At 44.1% G+C, this 22,714-nt stretch overlaps 2 protein-coding genes across 3 annotated transcripts in view; one reads left to right on the top strand and one right to left on the bottom strand.

Annotated features, from left to right (window-relative positions):
• The window catches only part of LOC135975263 (uncharacterized), a 443,768-nt gene that overhangs the window by 24,671 nt on the left and 396,383 nt on the right, over positions 1 to 22,714 (top strand). The window lies entirely within an intron of this gene.
• Positions 14,513 to 15,475, bottom strand: LOC122174144 (olfactory receptor 11A1-like). The gene has a single exon (XM_042854988.2). It carries the CDS (start codon positions 15,473 to 15,475, stop codon positions 14,513 to 14,515), a length of 963 nt encoding a protein of 320 aa, XP_042710922.2.

Here is a 22,714-nt window from a genome sequence, read left to right as displayed (position 1 = left end):
CTTGTGTGTACTTAGAGTCTCTCGTTCCAATGATACAGATAACAATATCCCTGATACTGTAGCCATAAGGAGACTGAAACTTTCTTGACCACTGTGCTCTAAGAGATGAATCAATAATCAATATTAATCAATTAATCAATCATCTGTCATCAATCATCAATAAGGCTACAGAGTGTAATTCAAGAAGAAGAATATGTATCAAAAACATGTTCAAACTATGTAACTAGGCAGGGTTGATGAACAAGGTTTTTCCAGACAAAGAAATGTTGGGTTATGTGAGGGAATAGGCCTGGACGGCCTCCCTTATGTCACTCGGGATACCGGCGAAGGCTCACTATACAGGCCTTTACAGGCCACAGGCTTGAACTAGACTAAGTGTCACAGCCTTCTGCCAAGTTTGGTCAAGGGTTATGATCAGAGGAGGGAGGAAGAAAAAACATGAAAAGCCCTAGTAAAATAATAGCTTGTGTGTTTATGGCTAACGAAATATAATAACCGCTTGTTGACGAAACTTAATAACTGCTTGTATGAAGAAATTGATTCTAGCTAAATGCAAACTTCTCCTGCAGCTCCAGCTAAATGCAAACCTAGCCAATCATATATCTCCTTTGGGTGTCTTGTAAAAAAACCCCAGTACACGGACAGTAGCACCCCGGAAGGTACTATACACCCTGCCGAGAATATACCCTAACTGGTGCCAAGTACTGCCCATATTGGAAACCACAAAGAAGCCCTCTACCCTATATGCACCCAATTCTTGGAAAAATAATAAGGAAGGTACCGGGAAAGGGGGCAGACCCTAACTCTTTATTTTTCGTAAATGATGTATAACTTGTACTATGTTTGCGGTTTGTAAGAATAAAAGGAGCCTGCAAGCTCTGATCGGGGATGTAGTTTCTAACTGCAACCCCCAACGCGTTGGTATGTATTACAATAAACTAGCCTCAGGCTTGAGTCTGTGAACTAAAATCAATGCGTGGGTGACTTTTTCCACGACAGTTACCTGTCTGCCTATGTCTGTGATGCAGCGTAAGTAGGATAAATCAGATGGAATGGGCATTCATCTGCATCTGAAGTCAACAGGAAAAGCAAATTAAGAAGAGAAGAGGATGGACTATAAGGAGGAAAAGGACAATATGTGGTCCCACACTGAGGGACAAAAAGCACAGTACTTTTTGCATCCATGAAAGTTGAATCCTGGTCCTGGTGGCTGGTGATGCTGAGGGCTTGCTTTAGGTGAGCAACTTAATTTTAGGCAGATTTTTAACCTGCTCAAGTCATGTTTAGTTACTTAGAAGCGTGTTATAATTTGTAATCATATCTGTTTCCACTATCCTTACTCAGCATCACTTCAATCTCTACCTTGGTTAATAAACTTCCATTTGTAATGGTAAGCAAAGTGTGAATGCATAGCTGGGCCAAACAACCTTGTGTGCAGTCTTTGGAGGCGGCAGACTTGGTAATTACTGTTTGTCCAGTGACAGGGGCTGAACGCTGAAGGGAGCACTCCAAGGACTCAGACAAAGCACTAGCCTGCACAGAAAGGGTGAGGTCTCAGAGACCTGGAAGGCAAAGCTTGTTGGGCCAGAGGCTGTTGGTTTCAAGGAGCTGAACCACAATAGTCATAGACAAGATTGCTTCATGCTAAGGGCAGGCACCTTAAGGTACCTCACAACCTTGAGTCCCCCTGGGAAGTGTTACCCCCTCCCCTAACACAAAGGACAGCTGGGGATGAAACTTTTTGGAAGGATGTCCCATTATACCTAATATATCAGTGGTTAGAGCACTCAGGACCACAGCCCTGCCTGACTTGGAGCAGGGGCTGGAGCCCATGTCTCCTATGTACCAGCAGAGTGCCCTAACCACAAGGATCTTGGCTAAAATTGGGTGGGACGGGTTCTCTTTCTAGTTTTGGTTTTGTTTATCTGATTAAAGACTTACCTGGTGTAGCCCAGCCAATTTGAATTTGAATTTCACAAGTACCCACGATCATTCCATTTTAGTGCAGGAATGGCGAGTGGTTCCAGTCTGTTTTGACCATGGAACACCCACCTGGGGATAATAACACATCAGGTAAATGTGCAAATTGGGACAGTTGTAGATGCCAGTACCTGGAGTTGCTCCAGTTTGGAATAAAGATACCACAATGTAGTAAAGCTGCTCAGACTAAAAGCAAACCTTCAAGTTTATTAAGAGGACAATTTGAGGGTTAACAAAGATTCCTCATAAATCTACACACAATCTTTTCATTATAGCAATACAGCAAGTACTATGCAAACAAAACAATAATAGTATGTAACATACAGATTTCTTCAGTACCAAAAGGTACACAAGCAACAAGTCCTATGCATTTAAAACATACACCACGGATTTGGCATTAACGTCCCCACACTGTCCTGAGCTGAACAAGCAGCAAGCACCCAGTTCTTTGAATAGGCTGGTATCCTTCTCCTTGGGGTATCTTCTTGCTGCAATTAGTAAAAGCAGGCCAGTGAGATTCAGCCCTCAGGGCAGAGATCTTCACCTCCCCTGTGGTCTCCCTCCCTCCCTCTGGGTCCGTCTGAGCTAACTGAAGAGTTTGGTGCTTTTGTTCTTTATTCTTGGGAGTGGAATTGGCCCCCAACCCTGCACCATTGACTCTGGTGCCTGCTCAGGGACTCTCAAATCTGACTACTTCTTTGATGGTCACAGAGAAGTCTCTCCTGATCACTGCAGGTCAGCAATATGGCTCTCACCTTTGCTTCCGCATGAAGACCCTCACCCAGCTCCAATGCAGCCCTTTAGCTCATCTGCATCTGGTTGCTTGACCTTGGCACCATCTGCCTCTGGCTCAGTACCTCACCCTTCCATGGACCAACTCCAGATCCCCACTACCACATGTTACAGGCACCCAGGAATATGTCCATTCTGTCCCCAGTACAGTGATCCTGGCATGGGTCTTGTTCAAGGTCTCTGGGGACCCCTTCCAGTACTGCATCACCCTGATTCTTCAGGTACTCCAAGTAATCATCTTACTCTGAAGTTGGCTCTCAGGTTTCCCGATACCAAGAGCTTAGAGCTAACTCATAGAATCATAGAATCGTAGGACTGGAAGGGACCTCGAGAGGTCATCTAGTCCAGTCCCCTGCACTCATGGCAGGACTAAGAATTATCTAGACCATCCCTGACAGGTGTTTCTCTAACCTGTTCTTAAAAACCTCCAATCAAAGAGATTCCACAACCTCCCTAGGCAATTTATTCCAGTTTTTCCTAATGTGCAGGCTAAACCACCCTTGCAGCAATTTAAGCCCCTTACTTCTTTCCCCTGTACTTAGTGGTTACAGAGAACCATTCATCACCTTCCACTTTATAACAACCTTTTACATATTTGAAAATTGTTAACATGTTGCCCCTCAGTCTTCTCTTGTCTAGATGAAACTAACCCATTTTTTTTCAATCTTTCCTCGTAGATCACAACAGAAGAGGACCAGGTGGCCGCTACCATGAGCAGGCACACCTGTGGGCTCATGACCACTGTGTAGCGCAGTGGGTTGCAGATGGCCACATAGCCGTCATAGACCATGACAGCCAGAAGCACGGCTCCACTGCTGCCCAGGAAGTGGAATAAATGGAGCTGTGCCAGGCAGCTGGTGAAGGAGATGGCTTGGCACCCTGAGAGGAAGCCAGCCAAAATCTTGGGCATGGTGACCGTGGAGAAGAAGATGTGCTTGGAATCCTAGAACATTTACAGGAAGCTGCAATGAATAAACCTAATAACAATCCCATCACATCTACTATGATTTGTAATACTGTAGCAATTAGCGGTGCCAACTGAGATTACAGCCCCATTTACACTGTATAGACACATGGTGAGAAATAGCCCTGCTCGAGTCCAGTCAGCTCCAACCTATGTAAACAGGAGAGACAAAGGGTGTGTGGGGAAGAAAAGAGAGGAAACAATATACCCAAGATCACACAACAGTTGAGTGGCTGAGCTGGGGTAAAATCCAGGTCATTTGAGTCCTAATTTGGCTGCTTGTTTTAAACTGAAATGCTATATGCTATATCTCACATACAAGTTATGCAGGAATCATCTGATGGGGTTCTTTGGCACATGTTATACATATGCTTGGAAGCATTAGGTTTTTTGTCAGTAAATGTCGGCGAACAGCTATTTCAATGTACACACACAAACTGATGGGAAAATATTTCCATTGACAATAGATTTTTAGACACAGTAGAAGTTAGAAAAATGCTGCTTGAGAACTTATTAGAGTCCCACCTTAATGTGTATAAAAAGTATTGTAATGAATGCTGCATAATTAGCTTTTTTTCAGTAAATGTCGATTTCACCATACAACACACAAATCCAGGGCCGGCTCCAGACACCAGCCTACCAAGCACGTGCTTGGGGCAGCACCTTGGGGCAGGGCGGCGCTCGGGGTTTTATTTATTTATTTATTTATTGGTTCATCGGGGCAGTGCTGGAGGGCTTTTTTTTTGTTTCCGCGTTGCGGTGCTCGGGGTGGTGGGGCTTCCAGCGGCACGGCGCTCGGGGGGGGCGGGGGCTTGGCGCTCGGAGGGAGGGCAGGGGCTGGTGCAGCGCGGCGCCCGGATGGGGGCAGGGGCTTGGCGTGGCACTGGGGGGGGCGGGGGCTTGGCACGACACTCGGAGGGGGGGCGCGGCCCTTGGAGGGGGTGGGGCTTCGGGCGGCTCGGCACTCAGGGAGCGGGGCTTTGGGCAGCGTGGTGCTCGGACGGGGGGATTTCGGCGGTGCTGGAGCGGGGGTATGGTGGCGCGGCGCTCGCGGGGGTGGGCAGCCCCCTCTTTTTTGCCTGGGGCGGCAAAAAAGTTAGAGCCAGCCCTGCACAAATCAATAAAAAAAATGTTTTGATTGTTAATAGAAATTTACAGCTAGGCAAAGTAAGAAAAATGCTGCTTGAGAACTCATTAGAGTTTGGTTTAAAGGTAGTTCTGTTATATATTTTGATGTGCGACGTTGACAAATTTGTGTTTTAAGGGTTATAAAGCTTAAACTTTTTGAATCTCAGTGTCCACTGTCATTACATAATTATTGTCTGGACCCCCCCATAAATTTCCCACTACTGTGAAAATTTAAATTGATAAAAATGTTTACAAATTGATATTATCCATCAAAATATATATTAAACAAATTGAAATCTGCCGAGCCTAGTTATACAGGATATCAGACTAGATGATAATAATTGTCCCTTGTGGCCTTGAAATTCACAAATCTATGCAACCTGCCACCTTCTTAACTATACTGTGCTTTGAAACTCCTAGTCTAGAAGACTACCTTAATTTTCAGGGTAATACCCAAGTTTCTCAAGCACTTGCCTTTATCATAGAATCATAGATTATAGGACTGGAAGGGACCTCGAGAGGTCATCGAGTCCAGTCCCCTGCCCGCATGGCAGGACCAAATACTGTCTAGACCGTCCCTGATAGACATTTATCTAACCTACTCTTAAATATCTCCAGAGACGGAGATTCCACAACCTCCCTAGGCAATTTGTTCCAGTGTTTAACCACCCTGACAGTTAGGAACTTTTTCCTAATGTCCAACCTAGACCTCCCTTGCTGCAGTTTAAACCCATTGTTTCTGGTTCTATCCTTAGAGGCTAAGGTGAACAAGTTCTCTCCCTCCTCCTCATGACACCCTTTTAGATACCTGAAAACTGCTATCATGTCCCCTCTCAGTCTTCTCTTCTCCAAACTAAACAAACCCAGTTCTTTCAGCCTTCCTTCATAGGTCATGTTCTCAAGACCTTTAATCATTCTTGTTGCTCTTCTTTGGACCCTTTCCAATTTCTCCACATCTTTTTTAAAATGCGTTGCCCAGAACTGGACACAATACTCCAGCTGAGGCCTAACCAGAGCAGAGTAGAGCGGAAGAATGACTTCTCGTGTCTTGCTCACAACACACCTGTTAATGCATCCCAGAATCATGTTTGCTTTTTTTGCAACAGCATCACACTGTTGACTCATATTTAGCTTGTGGTCCACTATAACCCCTAGATCCCTTTCTGCCGTACTCCTTCCTAGACAGTCTTTTCCCATTCTGTATGTGTGAAATTGATTTTTCCTTCCTAAGTGGAGCACTTTGCATTTGTCTTTGTTAAACTTCATCCTGTTTAACTCAGACCATTTCTCCAATTTGTCCAGATCATTTTGAATTATGACCCTGTCCTCCAAAGTAGTTGCAATCCCTCCCAGTTTGGTATCATCCGCAAACTTAATAAGCGTACTTTCTATGCCAATATCTAAGTCGTTGATGAAGATATTGAACAGAGCCGGTCCCAAAACAGACCCCTGCGGAACCCCACTCGTTACGCCTTTCCAGCAGGATTGGGAACCATTAATAACAACTCTCTGACTACGGTTATCCAGCCAGTTATGCACCCACCTTATAGTAGCCCCATCTAATTTGTATTTGCCTAGTTTATCGATAAGAATATCATGCGAGACCGTATCAAATGCCTTACTAAAGTCTAGGTATACCACATCCACCGCTTCACCCTTATCCACAAGGCTCGTTATTCTATGAAAGAAAGCTATCAGATTGGTTTGACATGATTTGTTCTTCACAAATCCATGCTGGCTGTTCCCTATCACCTTACCACCTTCCAAGTGTTTGCAGATGATTTCCTTAATTACTTGCTCCATTATCTTCCCTGGCACAGAAGTTAAACTAACTGGTCTGTAGTTACCTGGGTTGTTTTTATTTCCCTTTTTATATTTGCCCTTTTCCAGTCTTCTGGAATCTCTCCCGTCTCCCATGACTTTCCAAAGATAATAGCTAGAGGCTCAGATACCTCCTCTATTAGCTCCTTGAGTATTCTAGGATGCATTTCATCAGGCCCGGGTGACTTGCAGGCATCTAACTTTTCTAAGTGATTTTTAACTTGTTCTTTTTTTATTTTATCCGCTAAACCTACCCCCTTCCCATTAGCATTCACTATGTTAGGCATTGCTTCAGACTTCTCGGTGAAGACCGAAACAAAGAAGTCATTAAGCATCTCTGCCATTTCCAAGTTTCCTGTTACTGTTTCTCCCTCTTCACTAAGCAGTGGGCCTACCCTGTCTTTGGTCTTCCTCTTGCTTCTAATGTATTGATAAAAAGTCTTCTTGTTTCCTTTTATTCCCGTAGCTAGTTTGAGCTCATTTTGTGCCTTTGCCTTTCTAATCTTGCCCCTGCATTCCTGTGTTGTTTGCCTATATTCATCCTTTGTAATCTGTCCTAGTTTCCATTTTTTATATGACTCCTTTTTATTTTTTAGATCGTGCAAGATCTCGTGGTTAAGCCAAGGTGGTCTTTTGCCACATTTTCTATCTTTCCTAACCAGCGGAATAGCTTGCTTTTGGGCCCTTAATAGTGTCCCTTTGAAAAACTGCCAACTCTCCTCAGTTGTTTTTCCCCTCAGTCTTGATTCCCATGGGACCTTACCTATCAGCTCTCTGAGCTTCCCAAAATCTGCCTTCCTGAAATCCATTGTCTCTATTTTGCTGTGGAATCAGAAGCTTTACAAAAGGAATCTGAGGCAGTTTGCCTAGGAGCCAGACCCGCTGCTGGCCGCTTCTGGGGCGCAGCGTAGTCCCCGGTGCACCCTGGCTGCGCCACTGACTGGGAGCTGCCAGAGGTAAGTCCATGCCTCAACCCCGTGACCCAATCCCCTCATCCCCAGCCCAGAGCCCTGACACTCTCCCGCACCCCAACCCCCTGCCCAGCCCTGAGCCTGCCCCAAACCTGGAGCCCCTCCTGCACCCCAAACCCTTCATCCCCAGCCCCACCCCAGAACCTGCACCCCCAGCCCTGAGCCCTAACCCCCTCCCGCACCCTAACCTCCTGCTCCAGCTCAGAGCCCCCTCCCGCACCCTGAACCCTCATCCCCAGCTCTGTTGGGTAATGGGCATCAGCAATTTTCTTCAACTGGGTCCCCAGAAAAAGAGTTTGAAAACCATTGCACTAGAGCTACCACCTCTCTGGGAGATGGGTTAACTAAGCTGACAGAAGAACTCTCTCCCATCGGCTTAGAGAGTCTTCATTAAATTGCTACAGAGGTGCAGTCTCAAACAAAGTGTTTTCTGTCCTTTACACTGTCTTGATGCTCTGATCAATCCCCTCATCATCAGCCAGAGAAAAAAAGAGGTAAAGGAAGCCCTGAGGAGAGCTCTGCAGAAATGTCAGGCATTTGGAGAGGTTGATTTATATGGTAATAAATGAATTTTCTGGTTAGAAAGGAACAATCTAAGTTCTAGTCAGTCCAAACATCCTGAATTATAGAAAGAAGATACTGAGGACTTTTTAGTGTTGCCTCTCCCTTTCAGTTGTATTTATTTAGATGAATAAGGGCAGTGCCTGAGCTGGTGTAAATTGCCACAGCTGAATTGACTTTTATCCCCAATGTTATTTCAGTGTCTCTAACACTGGCTGCCAGGGGTTCTCCTATTGCAATGAGAACTAGGAAGAGTGGAGAAATTGGGTAGCTTGGGTGTGAATGTGTGAGATTTTTTTAATGGCATGTTTATTGGTTTTATATAAAATATAAGCACACAAGGAAACAAAATTTATATAAATACATGCACAATCCCCTTTTCCCCGGAGCAGGTGGAACAGCACCCACCCTCCCTCCCCTTGATGTGGCAAAATATCAGGTTTTGGTCAGGACCTGCTATGAGCATTGTACTAGACACTCCTTTCTGGGGGGCCTGGGAAGGAATTTTTCCCTCACCACCAGATAAGCCTAAGTGGAATGGGGGATTCAGGGAGTGCTTTGTTATGGTGTTATGATCACTTCTTCTCTAAACGGACAAGTCCAGTACCAATTGATCTGTTGTATTAGCGATAGTTGAGTGAAATTGGTAACATCCAAAGTTATTACTTATTTATCCCTTTCTTTGTGCAACTTTATAATATATAGTTTTTATAAAGCATTTTAGGGTATGTTATTTTAGGTCTGATAATGTGTTAAAGATAATGTGTTGAAGATTGTCCATCAAAAACTGCTTTTCATGGAAAATGCCACATTTTCATCAGAAACCATTTCAGCCAAAAATTTGGGAAACAATGCTCTAGTGGGAGAAGGGGTGTGGCCCCGAGTGACATAGTTATACCGATATAGGTCTGTAGCATAGGCCACCCCTAAGTAGATCACTAGAAACAGGAGGAAGAAAAGAATCCACCATTCAGGGAGATTCTCAAATCCCATCAGGATGAATTGTGTGATAGATGTTTGGTTGTCCTCTTCTCTTTTCTCCATGAGGTGCATGAAGGTTTCAATTTCCACCGTTCTCTGTGTGATGTACCTGGTGACTGAGAAAAAGCAATACTCATTTAGGGAGTTTGCTGTACTATTAAACTTGGTCAATTTCCATCCATTTCATTCCATAAAAATTGAGATTGCAAGCTCTTGACTCAGCTAAGGAACTGCTTCACTCCCAGGTGTTGCAGAGGATATTGGGATAGAGGTTCCCTACCAGCCTACCCAAGAGCAGCAACACGGTAAATATATCTTTCTTCTACCCCTGTCCCCACATTTATTCAGTTATAGATTTATAGATTTAATGGCCAGAAGGGACTATTTGATCATATGGTCTGACCTCCTCTACAACACACACCATAGAATTTCCTCAGTTACCACAGCACTGAGCTCAATAAATTGTGTTTGGCTAAAACGTAATTTCAAGAAAAGGTCTAATGGCCAGATTTTTAAATGTATTTAGGCACCTGGTTAAATTTTCAAGGTAATTAAAACTAATTGATTTAAATAAGTGTCAAGCACCTAAATGGTTTTAAAATCCATCTAGGCAACTATATACCTTTTACAATCTGGCCCAGAATGATTTGCACAAGGCTATAAAGAAAGGCTGTGGTAGAGCAGAGAATAGAAACCAAGTCTCCCTAATGACAGGCTAGTGTTGTAAACATCAGAGTATCCTTCCTCTTCAAAACTAAGATGGAGCAATAAATAGCTAGGCAAAATTTGTCTCACAAGTGCCACTATTTCCAAATTGGTAAGGATTTCCAGTCTCTATCCAATGCATTTCTAATGTACACTGTAGCCTATAAAAATGACAATTACTTATGTTCCAGAGAAATGTGTTGAAATATAAGTAGGCCCAAAACATCCCTTTCCTAAAAATATGCTTGACAATTGTCAAGTGAGGCTTGATAAAATATGAGAAAAGTGAAGTGAGACAATTCAGAGGCAAGCTAGAGATAATTTAGGGCATAACCCTAGGCCATGTTTTGGTCCTAACTGGTTTATACAAGAGTTTTAAATAAAATGTGAATGTTTAGGAAAATGTTATCTATATTGATGGTTGTGTAAGGGGCTTGATAAAGAAATAGGAAAGTAGATGTATGTAGATAGATAGAGCTCCTTTATGTTTCATCAGTTTCCCTGGCGATACATCACGTTCAGATTCTAAAGTCCTTATTCAGGTAAAACTTCCAGGGAGTGAGGACACTGTCCAAGAGTGTGTCTTTCGCATTAAGGGCTGTGTCTGAGGAAGAGAATGAGATTGTGCCCTGAGACTTTTAACCCTGATCTTTAATCCTCATCATAAAGCAGCAATTTCCCCTTCGATGGTGACCAGGTCTGGCCTCACAGTCTTGTCCTCTCAGTACCTATGTAGAAACCTATATGTTGCTGTTGGGGTTGGTCTCTCTCTTCTGCTGCTCATCATGATTGTTTGCATCACTCAAACCCTTGTCTGACTCCTGCTCTGGATCCTTGCAGGGTATATCAGGGAAAGCAGCCATCCCCTGACCCTTCCAGCTGCCGGGATCTCCCGTGGGCTCTGCTGCCAGTGAGCACTGAGAGTTAACTTCCCAAGGGAATTAACATGGTGGTGTTTGTTAAAACAGTGTCACACCAAAGCTGATGCCACTGACATTCAAATCCCAAAGGAAACCTCCCTTTCCCCACATATAGTGTATGTGTGCCAAGAGCCCAAGAGAATGGGAAATACATTTCCATGCTTTTAATAATGATATCTAGCTCTACCAGATCATTCGCCATGTGTTGATCTCAAAGCACATTACACAGGAGGACTGATAGCATTATCCCTGTTTGACTGATGAGGAAACTGAGGCAGAGAGAAGGAAAATGAGTCCCAAATGGTCATGAAGCAGGCATTCACATATCTGGGAATAGCCCCCAGGCGTCCTCAGTCAAAGTGTATTACCCTGGCTGCTGGACCACACAGACTGAGAGACGTTGTCTATTACCTTTCAAAGATTTGAAAGGTTAGACAAATATCATAGAATCATAGAATATCAGGGTTGGAAGGGACCTCAGGAGGTCATCTAGTCCAACCCCCTGCTCAAAGCAGGACCAATTCCCAACTAAATCATTCCAGCCAGGGCTTTGTCAAGCCTGACCTTAAAAACCTCTAAGGAAGGAGATTCCACCACCTCCCTAGGTAACTTCACCACTCTCCTAGTGAATTTTTTCCCCTAATATCCAATCTAAACCTCCCGCACTGCAACTTGAGACCATTACTCCTTGTTCTGTCATCTGGTACCACTGAGAACAGTCTAGATCCATCCTCTTTGGAACCCCCTTTCAGGTAGTTGAAAGCAGCTATCAAATCCCCCCTCATTCTTCTCTTCTGCAGACTAAACAATCCCAGTTCCCTCAGCCTCTCCTCATAACTCATGTGCTCCAGCCCACTAATCATTTTTGTTGCCCTCCACTGGACTCTGTCCGGGATGGTCTAATGTAATGGTCCCTCGCTCTCCTGGTTGGAGGGAGGCCAGTCAGGCTCATCCGGTCAGGTCAGGGCCAGAGTCCGTCAGACCGGCAAGAGCCTCCCAATAGGGCTGCGCGATTAACAGTCCCGACCAGGCTTTAGCTTAGGTCGCTCAAGTAGGCAGCCCTGAAACCCAGTTTATCAGGGCCGACATTGGCCTGGGCGGAGCTCAGGCCGGCAGCAAACTAACAGTCTTTACAGGACTGGCTTTGGCCTGGGCAGGGCCCAGGCAGCCAGCAAACACACAGTCTCTAAGGGGCTGGCTTTAGCCTGAGTGGAGCTCAGGCTGCCAGAAAACAAACAGTCTTTATAGGTGAGTGGTAAGGGAGCTCCTGTCCTGGGCTAGATCCTCCTTGCACTGTGTAGGGGTCAGCCCCCAGGGTGGAATGGTAGGGGGATGCGGGCCCACCCTACTCCACCTCGTCCCAGCCCAGGGCCCTGGCAGGGGCAGGATTGGCTGCCCCTGCATCAGCGGGGATCCAGACACAAGACGCAGACTGAGCCATGCCGGGCTCTGCAGCCGGCTGCTCCGTGGCTGCCCCTGGGCTACTTTCTGCCTCTCCGGGGTTTGGTACCTGCAGCCTCCAGGCCTCTTCCGGCTCTTCCGGGTAAACTGCAGCAGGTACTCCAGGCCAGTCATCATCCATGTCTGGGGATTGGGAACAGCCAGGTGCAGGTTCCTCTCGGGGCCTCTGGAGAACAGGCCAAGCGTCCTCCTCCGGTACAGGCTCTCTCCCAACTGAGCTGCAGGGCTGGCCTTTTATACTTCCAGCCTCACCCCCATCCTTCCGGCGAGGGGGGGTGGGGCAATCTAGGCGCTACCCTCCAAGGGGCGTGTAATGGTCCCTCGCTCTCTTGCTCGGAGGGAGGCCAGTCAGGCTCACTACATCTAGGTAATATCTAATCCTGCCATGAATTCAGGGGACTGCACTAGATGACCTCTCAAGGTCCTTTACAGTCCTACAATTCTCTGATTTCAGTATCTATCTGATTACTGCCCATCACCATTGTATTTGGAAAACTTCAACATAAAATCAACAGGGGAATAGCAACGTCCCTTGTAGATTTAATGAAGTCTCTGGTTCTTCTCCCTTTGGAGGTAAAAAAAAAATCCTCTTTAGGGTAGGGTTTTTGTTTTTTATTTTTTAGATTTGATTCATTTCATTTTTTCAGTGTGGGGTTGGAGTTTTGAGATAGAAAGGGGAGTCATTTTACATTGTTAAATAGTATCCAGGTCAACACCAGCAGAACTCACCAAAAGCACAGGGACTACTGCTATTTGACTATGGTGATTCCTTAAGGACTGAAATAGAGGTGGGGTCCCCATTGCGCTGTGTGATCCATAAACTCATATGGGGAGAGAATGTTCCTGCCCCATAACATTTACAATTGAAACAGACAAAAGGGGAGTTGGGAAAAAAGAGGCCAATGGCTTTTCCAAGACCCCATCTTAGGCAAGAAAAAATAACAGAAGGCAGGTGCTCTGATTTCAAGTGCAATGCCTTACCCGCTGGAGCACTGTGTAAGATATGTGGTGTCACACAATGTCTCCGTAGCTCAAGCATTAGAGCGCTGGCTTGTAAACCCAGGGTATCAGAGCAATTTGGGGTATTTTCCAAAGATGAATGGAGAATCCAAGAAACACAGACCACAGGATATCACAAATGGAATAGGATTCTGGCAATGCAAAAAGACTTGGGAATATTATTTAGAAATAAAAAACATGAGAAATAAAAGAAAAAATATTTTAAAATCCCAAATATTTTAATTTAATACATAACCATCTTTTGACAGGGCTGGTTGGTCACTGGTTAGCTCAGGGGTTCTCAAACTGGGAGTCGGGACCCCTCAGGGGGGTCATGTGGTTATTACATGGGAGGGTCATGAGCTGTCAGCCTCCACCCCAAACCCCGCTTATAATGGTGTTAAATATATATATATTAAAAAGTGTTTTTAATGTATGGGGGGGGGGTTGCACTCAGAGACTTGCTGTGTGAAAGGGGTCACCAGTATAAAAGTCTGAGAACCCCTGGGTTAACTGGTTGATTTTGTGCAGGAAAAGTGCATTTCTGAAGCGATTACACATTGTGGATGTATAATCAGAACCAGAACCCATTTAAAACCAATATTTTTCAGGCTGAGGTTTTCAGTTTTTGTGAAAATATCCTGATTTAAAAAAAAAGTTTTGAAATTTTCCATAGGTGGAATAAAAATCATCCATCACTTAGGAAATGTAGGAACCAAATCCCACTGATTTTGAATGAGGGTTAGAGGCCTAATTTCTCTACCCCATCTTTGAACATTTCTCCTATTCAGACTAGGGTCATATACTTTCCCCACTCTTCCTGTTTCTCATAGAATAGAAGAACCCTTGCCAGCCAAGGTAAGAGAGACTGAAATAACTCTGGGAATAACAGTAAAGAATGTTTTGATTTCCCACCACACATTTAACTATGCTTTTCATTTTGGCCAAGATGACTGGAGTTCAGGATGGAATTTTTGAAAACATATTTGGGGGAGATCATTGTCTGGTTCCAATCTCATTGCAGCACTGAAATAAATGAATCTATCGAAACGTATACTAGCTGAGGATCTGCCATTATTTACCTAAATAAATACAACTGAATGGGAGATACAACTCTAAAAATATCCTCAGTATCCTCTTCCTATAATGCAGGATGCTTTAACTGATAAAAACTTCGACTATGTAGATGGATCCTTTCTGACTAGTGCATTGATTTATTACCATTTCTATCAATTTCTCTGAATGCCTGGGAACACCCTACATTTCTGAAGCACTCTCTTCAGGGCCTCCTTGACCTCTTTGTTTCTCAGGCTGTAGATGAGGGGATTAATAAGGGGTGTCAAGACCGTGTAAAAGACAGAAAACACTTTGTTTGGGGCTTTCAGGGCACCGGTGTTTGGTAACATGTAGACAGTTATTAGTGTCCCATAGAAAAGGGTAACCACAATAAGGTGTGAGGAGCAGGTGGAAAATGCCTTTTGCTTCCCGGTGGTGGAAGGGATCCTCAGGATGGTGGAGATGATACAAACATAAGATATCAGGGTCAATAGAAATGGGGGAACAGTGTCTATGGAGGAGAATATGAGAGTCACCAGGGAAACCAGACTGGTGTTACTGCAGGAGAGTTTAATCACTGGGGTGAGATCACAAAAAAAATGATCAATTTCATTACGGCCACAGAAGGCTAATTGTGACATAAAAGATATTAACGTGGTAAGAATTATGAATGAACTTAGCCAAGATCCGGCTACTAACTGCATACAGAACCTGCCATTCATACGGATTACATAGTGCAGTGGATTACATATTGCTAAGTATCGATCGTACGACATCACAGCTAGCAGAGAGCACTCAGCAGTCACTAGGAAACCAAACCAGTAAAACTGCACAATGCAGCCAGTTACAGAAATGGTTCTGTCCCCAGTCAGGAGGCTGGCCAGCATCCTGGGCAGAATGGCTGAGGTGCAACAGATCTCCAGGCAGGACAAATTCCCCAGGAAGAAATACATAGGGGTGTGAAGGTGCTGATCAACCACAACTAGTGCTACAATGAGCGTGTTCACAGTCATGGTGACAATGTAGATCCCCAGAAAAAGGAGGAAGAAAATAAATTGCAGTTCAGGGAGATTCCCAAATCCCAGCAGGATGAATTCTGTGATAGATGTTTGATTTTCACCTTCTGCTTCCTCCATGAGGTGAATGTAGGTTTTCACTTTCACAATTGCCTGTGTGATGTAGCTGGTGATTGAGAAAAAAGGAATAATCATATAGTTAAACGCAGTGGATTGCCATCCATTTGATTCCCTAAAAATTGAGATTGCAAACTTTGATTAGAGTTTATATCCTTTCTCCAGCGAGGAACTGCTTCACACGCAGGCATTGCATAGTGTATAGGGAAAGAGATTCCCTACAACCTCACCCAAAAAGCAGCAACACAGTTAATTTATGATGTATCCACACCTGTTCCCATTTTTTTTTCAATTGGAGATTCATCTATTTAAAGGGCAAAAGGGACCAAAAAATTGTTGCAAGGAGGAGGCGGGGAAATTGTTCCCCTTAAACTCTGAGGATAGGACAAGAAGCAATGGGCTTAAATTGCAGCAATGGCAGTTTAGTTTGGATATTTGGAAAAAACTTCCTAACTATCAGGGTGGTTAAGCACTGGAATAAATTGCCTAGAGAAGTTTTGGAATCTCCATCATTGGAGATCTTTAAGAGGAGGATAGACAAACACCTGTCAGGGATGGTCTAGATAATACTTAGTCCTGCCACAAGTGGAGGACACTAGGCTAGATGACCTGTCGAGGGCCCTTCCAGTCCTACGATTCTATGCTTCTATGATTATCTTATCTGACCTATTCTGCAACACACACCAAAGAAGTTCCCCAGTTACCCCTGCACTGAGCTCAATTAACTGTGTTGGGCTAAAACAGATTTTCCAGAAAAGCATCCAGAGCCAGTTTTTTAAAGATATTTAGGCTCCTAGTGGGATTTTCAGAATCATCTGGGCAATTAAAATTCATTGATTTAGATGGTTTTCAGGCAGCTGGGTGCTTTTGAAAATCCCACTAGGCACCTAAATAACTTTAAAAATCTGGCCCAGGGTGACTAGCTCAAGGCTATACAGGAAAGCTGTGGGAGAGCAGAGAATAGAAACCAAGAGGAATATAAAGTGGGATTGTTTAAGATGCTCAATATAGAGATATATAGTTCTGTAGGAAATAACTAAGTAGAGTGATGTATAAGGGGTTCAACAGAGAGATAGAGAAATAGATGGATGTGTAAGGGGCTTGTCCAAGAGATAGATACGTTGGTGTCTGTGTGGATAGTTAGATCTCCTTTATTTTTCACCAGTTTCCCTGGCCGAATATCATGATGAGGTAATAGAGTCCTTATTCGGTCAAATAAGGGAGGACACTGCTAAAGAGGAGTGTCTTTCAGATTGGGGCTGAATCTGAGGCAGAGATTGAGGGTTTACCCTGAGACTGTTAACACTGACCTTTAATCCTCATCTCGAAGCAGTGACCTCTCCATCGGCAGAGACCGGGACTGGCCTCACAGTCAGTCTTGTCCTCTCAGTTCCTCCAGAGACACCTACAAGTTGCTGTTGGGATGGGTCTCTCCTGCAGCTCATCATGATTGTTTGCATCACACAAACCCTTATGTGCCTCCTGCTCTGGATTCTTGCAGGGTTTATCAGGGAAAGGAGCCTCCCCCCAACCCATTCTGCTGCTTGGATCTCCCGTGGGCTCTGCTGCCAGTGAGCACTGAGAATTATCTTCACAAGGGAATTAATGCTGTAATTTTTGTTAAAACAATGTCACACCAAAGCTGATGCTACAGACATTCGAATCACAAAGAAAATCTCCCTTTCCCCGCATGTGCTGTGTGTGTGTCAAAAGCCCAAGAGAATGGGAAATACATTTCCATGCTTTTAATAATGATATCTGGCTCTCCAGGCCATTTTCCAGCCATAGATCTCAAAGCGCATTACACAGCATGGCAACGGTCATCATCCCGATTTTACAGATGAGGAAACTGAGGTACAGAGAAGGGAAGTGACTACCAAAGGGTCATGAAACAGGCATTGGCATAGCTGGGAATAGCACCGAGGCTTTCTGAGTCGAAATGCAGCACCCTGGCTGCTGGATCACACAGACTGAGACACTTTGTCTATTAACTTTAAAAGATTTCAGTAGATATCACAGGGATTTATATTATATCTCTGTAGTATTTGAGCAGTTGCAACATAAAACCAACAGGAATAGCAAAATCCCTTATAGATTTAATGGACTCTCTGGCTCTTCTCCCTTTTAGAGGTAGAAAAACCCTTCTGTGTTGGGGTAAAGATATTGTTTTTGACTTTTTAGATCTGATTCATTGCTTTTTGGGGGTGGGGTTTTGGTTGGGGGACTTGGGATAGAAAGGGGAGTCATTTTATATGGTTAAATAATAACCAGTAGAAATGGCAGAAAGCAGAAAGGCTGTTATTATTTGATGATGTTGACTCCTTAAAGTTGCAAATTCTCTAGGAATTATTTTGGGAAATTTTTATCTCCTGTGCTATACAGAAGATCAGAGGAGATTATAACAATTGTCCCTTTTGGCCTTGGAATTTATAATCTATTATTAAGACAATAATTGGCAGAGCTCCTGGGAGGAACTAGATCTCAAATCACATATTTATTCCTCCTGCTTGCCTCTGCCTCTGCTCAGAACATACTGAGCTGTTCTGCAGCTGCAGTTTACATGTCGATAAAACTGCTGCTCTCTGAGGACAGAAGTAATTCCTGTCTCTTTCTCTAGTAGCGAACCTCATAGTACCCAGCATAGTGCTGAAGAGGTCAAAAGCAGACCTTGCAATGCAACCAGGTGCTGTGCAATGCAACAGGATACACTGATTTTTGGCTTGGCAGCCACCTTCTGCATCAGTTCCAGCTTCCAACAGGCTTTAAGATGTGTCCCTATGTGGAGAGCATTGCAATAGTCTGGTCTAGGATTTGAAGAGACACAAGGTGCCAAAATACCACTGAATTTCAATGCCTTTTTCTAAAAAAAAAAAAAAAAATCCAGTAGGGACTAGCAAAGGGTGATAGAAGGAAAAAAGTTTATTGTGTTAATACCCGGCAGTGGGAGGGGAGGAAGGGAGATAGGGACAGGTTTTAACTCTTTCCATTGACTTCACTGTTGAGCTTGTTGGGGGAAAATATATTTCCACAGAAAATTTTGAGTTGCACCACAGTGTCCCCTCCTGGTGGAGGGAGGTGCATAATGGCAGTTGCATGGTGGTGGTTCATCAGGGGAAATGGCATCCAGCCCGGGAGCCTGGCACATAGAGGGGTATGGGAGCATCAGGCTCCAGAACTACAACTCCCATGAAGCACTGCAGTTGTCTTTCAGCATCAAAAGATTTCAGTTTGGGGCCAAAATTGGAATTTTTTTTTTGTTTATTTGTTTTGTTTCCAAGTGTTCAGCTTTTTGATGTTAAATCTAAATTTTCCTTGGAAACCAGACATTTTTCATGAACAAATTTTTATTCAGACAAACACCAATTTTCTATTAAAAAAGCCCAGTAAAGTAGGAAAATTTTCAACCAGCCCTACTTCAGTGATCTTTGGATCAGGCCCCAGTTGCCAGGAAGCCTAGCCCTCTTGGGCCCCTTAGAAAATCCCAGGAACAGTGACTTGCCAAAAGTCACCCAGGAAGTCTGTGGCAGAGGAAGGATATGAAGAGAGGTCCTAGTTTCCCACAGGCTCCTTTGGAAATTTCAGCCCTAGTCCCCAAATAACAAGGGCACGGATTCCTAGATTTTAAGGATAGAAAGAATCTTGATGTCATTTCGCCTTGTATAACACCCATCCAGAGAGCTTCACTTAGTTATCCTTGTGTTGAGCCCAGTAGCTTGTGTTTGTGCCAGAAACACATTCAGTCTAGATTTGAACACACCAAGAGATGGAGAATCCATCATTTCCCTTGGCAGTTTGCTTCAATAGTTAATTACTCTCACTGTTAAAAAATGTGCCTAATTTTAACATTGATGAGAGTGTCTCTTCTCTCTGTCTCCCAACACAAGAACAAAGGGGCGGTCAATGGAATTAAAAGGGAAGAAACTGAAATTGCTAAAGGGAAATACCTGTTCTCATCCCCTGAATACCCTCAGCTTCCCCTGGACCCCCATACCCAGGCCCCAGTTATCCCCCAATTTCAGCTTCACTGAGACACAGCTACCCATCACCCAACTACCCCAAACTCCTCCAGTTTCTCCCAGACACCTCCATCCTACACATAGATCCCCCCACACATCCGCATTTCCCCTCCCAGCAACCCCCACCCAGCATTAGCTTCCACTCTTTGTGTCAGGTGCCGTACAAACACAGAAAGAGACAACCCTTGCCTTCAAGCTGTACACTGTTAAGAGTGGGAGTAACTAACCATGGGAGCAACTTGGATGGATTCTCCATCACTGACAATTTTAAAATGTAAAATTTAAATTTTAAAATTTTAAAAGCAATATTGGATGTTTTTTAAAAGCTCTGCTATAGGAATTATTGGTAGCATGGGGGGAGTTCTATGGCCTGTATTATTCAGGAGATCAGATTAGATGATCTATGAATCTTTAAAAAGCTTCTTATAAATTAAAGGTGCAACCAGACGAAGATATGGGATAAATATAGAAATTTTTTGGTTCATACCTTTTTTTTGTCTCAATGGAAAATTGATTTTTAAACTAAACAAAAGTGTTCTTGGCAAGCATTTACTTTGAGGGGCATCATTAAGGAAAAAAAATTGGGGGGAGGGGACTAAGTTGTATTAGGATCCCCACTTTGACCTCCTGGTGTGGCTGATCATGGGGGATTAGTAGGCCACTCCCAAGGGGGGGGGGGGGCAGACAGATCATATCCCGGATAGTGGGAGGAGGGTTGGTAGGGGGGTTTGTGTGTGACTAATGGTTAGCCTGGGACAGGGATCCAGGCTGAACTTGCTCCATGCTCAGCTCCAACACAGGTCACCACTATTTGTTCCTGTCCAACCAGCTGAGATGAGGGGATAATGCTGACAGAGGCCTCTGGAGACAATCTGTGACACCCCACTCTTTCATAGGCCCGGGCCAAATTTGAGTGGTGCCCAGTGTGTGCTCTGAGCTGCACCTCCCACAGGTCTGGGGGAGACACCACATAGCTGACTGGAGAACAAGGTCAAACCAAGGTCTGAGAGGGGCAGTGCCCCACCTGCCCCATTAAAAATGATGTCCCTTATAACCTTCCTAGAATTTTTTCCATCTTTGTCAGAAAATAAAAGCCCCTAAAATAGTTTTTTGGCGTTGTTTATATGAGTGTTTTGTTTCTGGATGGAAATATTTCAGTTACCAGTGACAAATTGTTAGTTTTTGGCACTTTGTCAGGGAAGGAGATTGGGTTTTTTGGTTTTGTTTTCAAGTTTTTAAGGAAAACCCAACATTTTCCATTAAAAAAGTAGATGAAGACTAAAAAAACTAGCAAAGAGAATGTTTAGGGGTGACTTGATTTCAGCTTATAGGTAGCTACATGGGGAAGAAATATTTAATAATGGGCTCATCAGTCTAGCAGAGAATGGTGGAACACGATCCAACAGGTGGAATTTGAAGCTAGACAAATTTAGACTGGAAATATGGTGTAAATTTTCACGGTGAGAGTAATTAACTATTGTAACAAGTGTCATGGTGGAGTCTCAATCACTGAGAATTTTAAATCAAGTTTGGATGTTTTTCTAAAAAGATCTGCTCTAAAAAGTATTTTGGGGATGTTCTGTGACCTGTGTTATTTGGGAGATCAGATTAAAGGATCCCAATGGTCCCTTCTGACACTGGAATCTATCAATATATGGAAACTTTTGGTTTCAATGAAATTTTCTGGGGAAAAAAAGAGAGAGACTATGGGCTTGTCTTCACTATGGGCTAAATTGGTGTTGCTGCGATTGATGCAGTCACATTGAGTTAGCGGGTCTCGTGAAGACACGATAAGTCAACGGGGGAGCACTCTCATGTCAACTTAATTAATCCACCTCAACAAGAGGCTGAAGTTATGTTGATAGGAGAGCATCTCCCACCGACATAGCGTGTGTAGACACCATGTTAAGTCAATGTATGTTATATCGCTCAGGGGTGTGTGGGGGGTTACACCCCCAAGCGACATAACTTACGTCGACTTTAGCAGTAGTGTAGACTGTCTATATAGTGTGTCTATAACTCACAAACTAAAAGAGCATTGTGAATAATTGCCAGATACGGTGGTCATCTAAATTGACCATACTGGAATTAGTAGGGCCAGATCCACTGCTGGTGTAAAACATCTAGATCTCTAATAGCAGCTATAGCTCCATGAGAGTCAATGGATCACATCTGTCAATATGTCTGGAAACTCTAGACAGGTGTTTGTACATGGGCTGAATATGAGAGCAATGGACACTTATGCATCAAGGAGAAGACCTTGCGAAGGAGAGACCTAGGACACTGAGTTGTGATTGGCTACGAAGAAGTCTTATTCCCCTACTATTAAGCCTGATTCTCACTTAAACCAGTCTGAAGCTGGTGGAACAGCACAGGGTTCGATGGTGTTACTCCAGATCTGCACTGGTATACGTGAGAATGGAATCAGACACAGTGACCTCAGTGGAGAATCTCCTGATTTACAGTGGGCAGAGTGAGAGGAGCAGGATTCAGCTCTATGGCTGGGATTTTCAAAGAAGCGTAAGGGAGTAAGGCACCAAAATCCCATTGAATTTCCTTGGGAGCTACTGAGGAGCACTTTGAAAAATCTGGCCACCTGTTTCAATGCCCAAATGGATGCTGAGTTCTCCCCACTCAATCTCACTACAAAGGTCGTGCCCATAGTCGTACAGTGCATCTGCGACAGGTCTGGAATGGAAGCCAATTTTCCCTAGTTCCATGTTACTGTGTTAACCACAAGTTCATATTTCTTGTTAATTATAGGTCAAGCCCTATAATCTATCTATCTATTGTGACAGACCCAGACCAGTGGGGTACAGGAGTCTGGTAGAGGGCAAATATACTGGTCACTGGATGAGTAGTTTCAGAGAGAGGCTGAAGGCCCATCAGAGGCCACAAAGAGTCGGAGCACTGAGGGAGAAGAGGATCGTGATGTTAGACTGCCCAAACCAAGAGACCGGGGAATCCTAGGGCTCCATACAGATGCTATGCCTGCAGGGAGTGGGGACACATAGATCAGATTAAAGGATCCCATAGTTGCACAGTGTCCCAATGCTGAGGAGCCTATGCAGTGTAACCTGGGGAACTGGGCAGACCATGTTCCCTAATCCACCTTGTGGGGGTCTCAGTAACCCCACATACGTATACCAGATCAGTGAAACTAAATGGGAGTGCTATCACGCTTATCTCAGGGAAGCTCGTGAAGCACAGTCAGCTGCGGCAGGCT

This window comes from Chrysemys picta, chromosome 13 (assembly GCF_011386835.1).
Source record: "Chrysemys picta bellii isolate R12L10 chromosome 13, ASM1138683v2, whole genome shotgun sequence".
Taxonomy (NCBI): domain Eukaryota; kingdom Metazoa; phylum Chordata; order Testudines; family Emydidae; genus Chrysemys; species Chrysemys picta.
Note: the sequence above shows the minus strand (reverse complement) of the source record. Positions and strands in the feature narration are given on the sequence as shown.

Excerpts from the sequence above, each read along its gene's own strand:
- LOC122174144 (XM_042854988.2), bottom strand. The coding sequence starts at position 15,475 with ATGGAGGAAGCAGAAGGTGAAAATCAAACATCTATCACAGAATTCATC.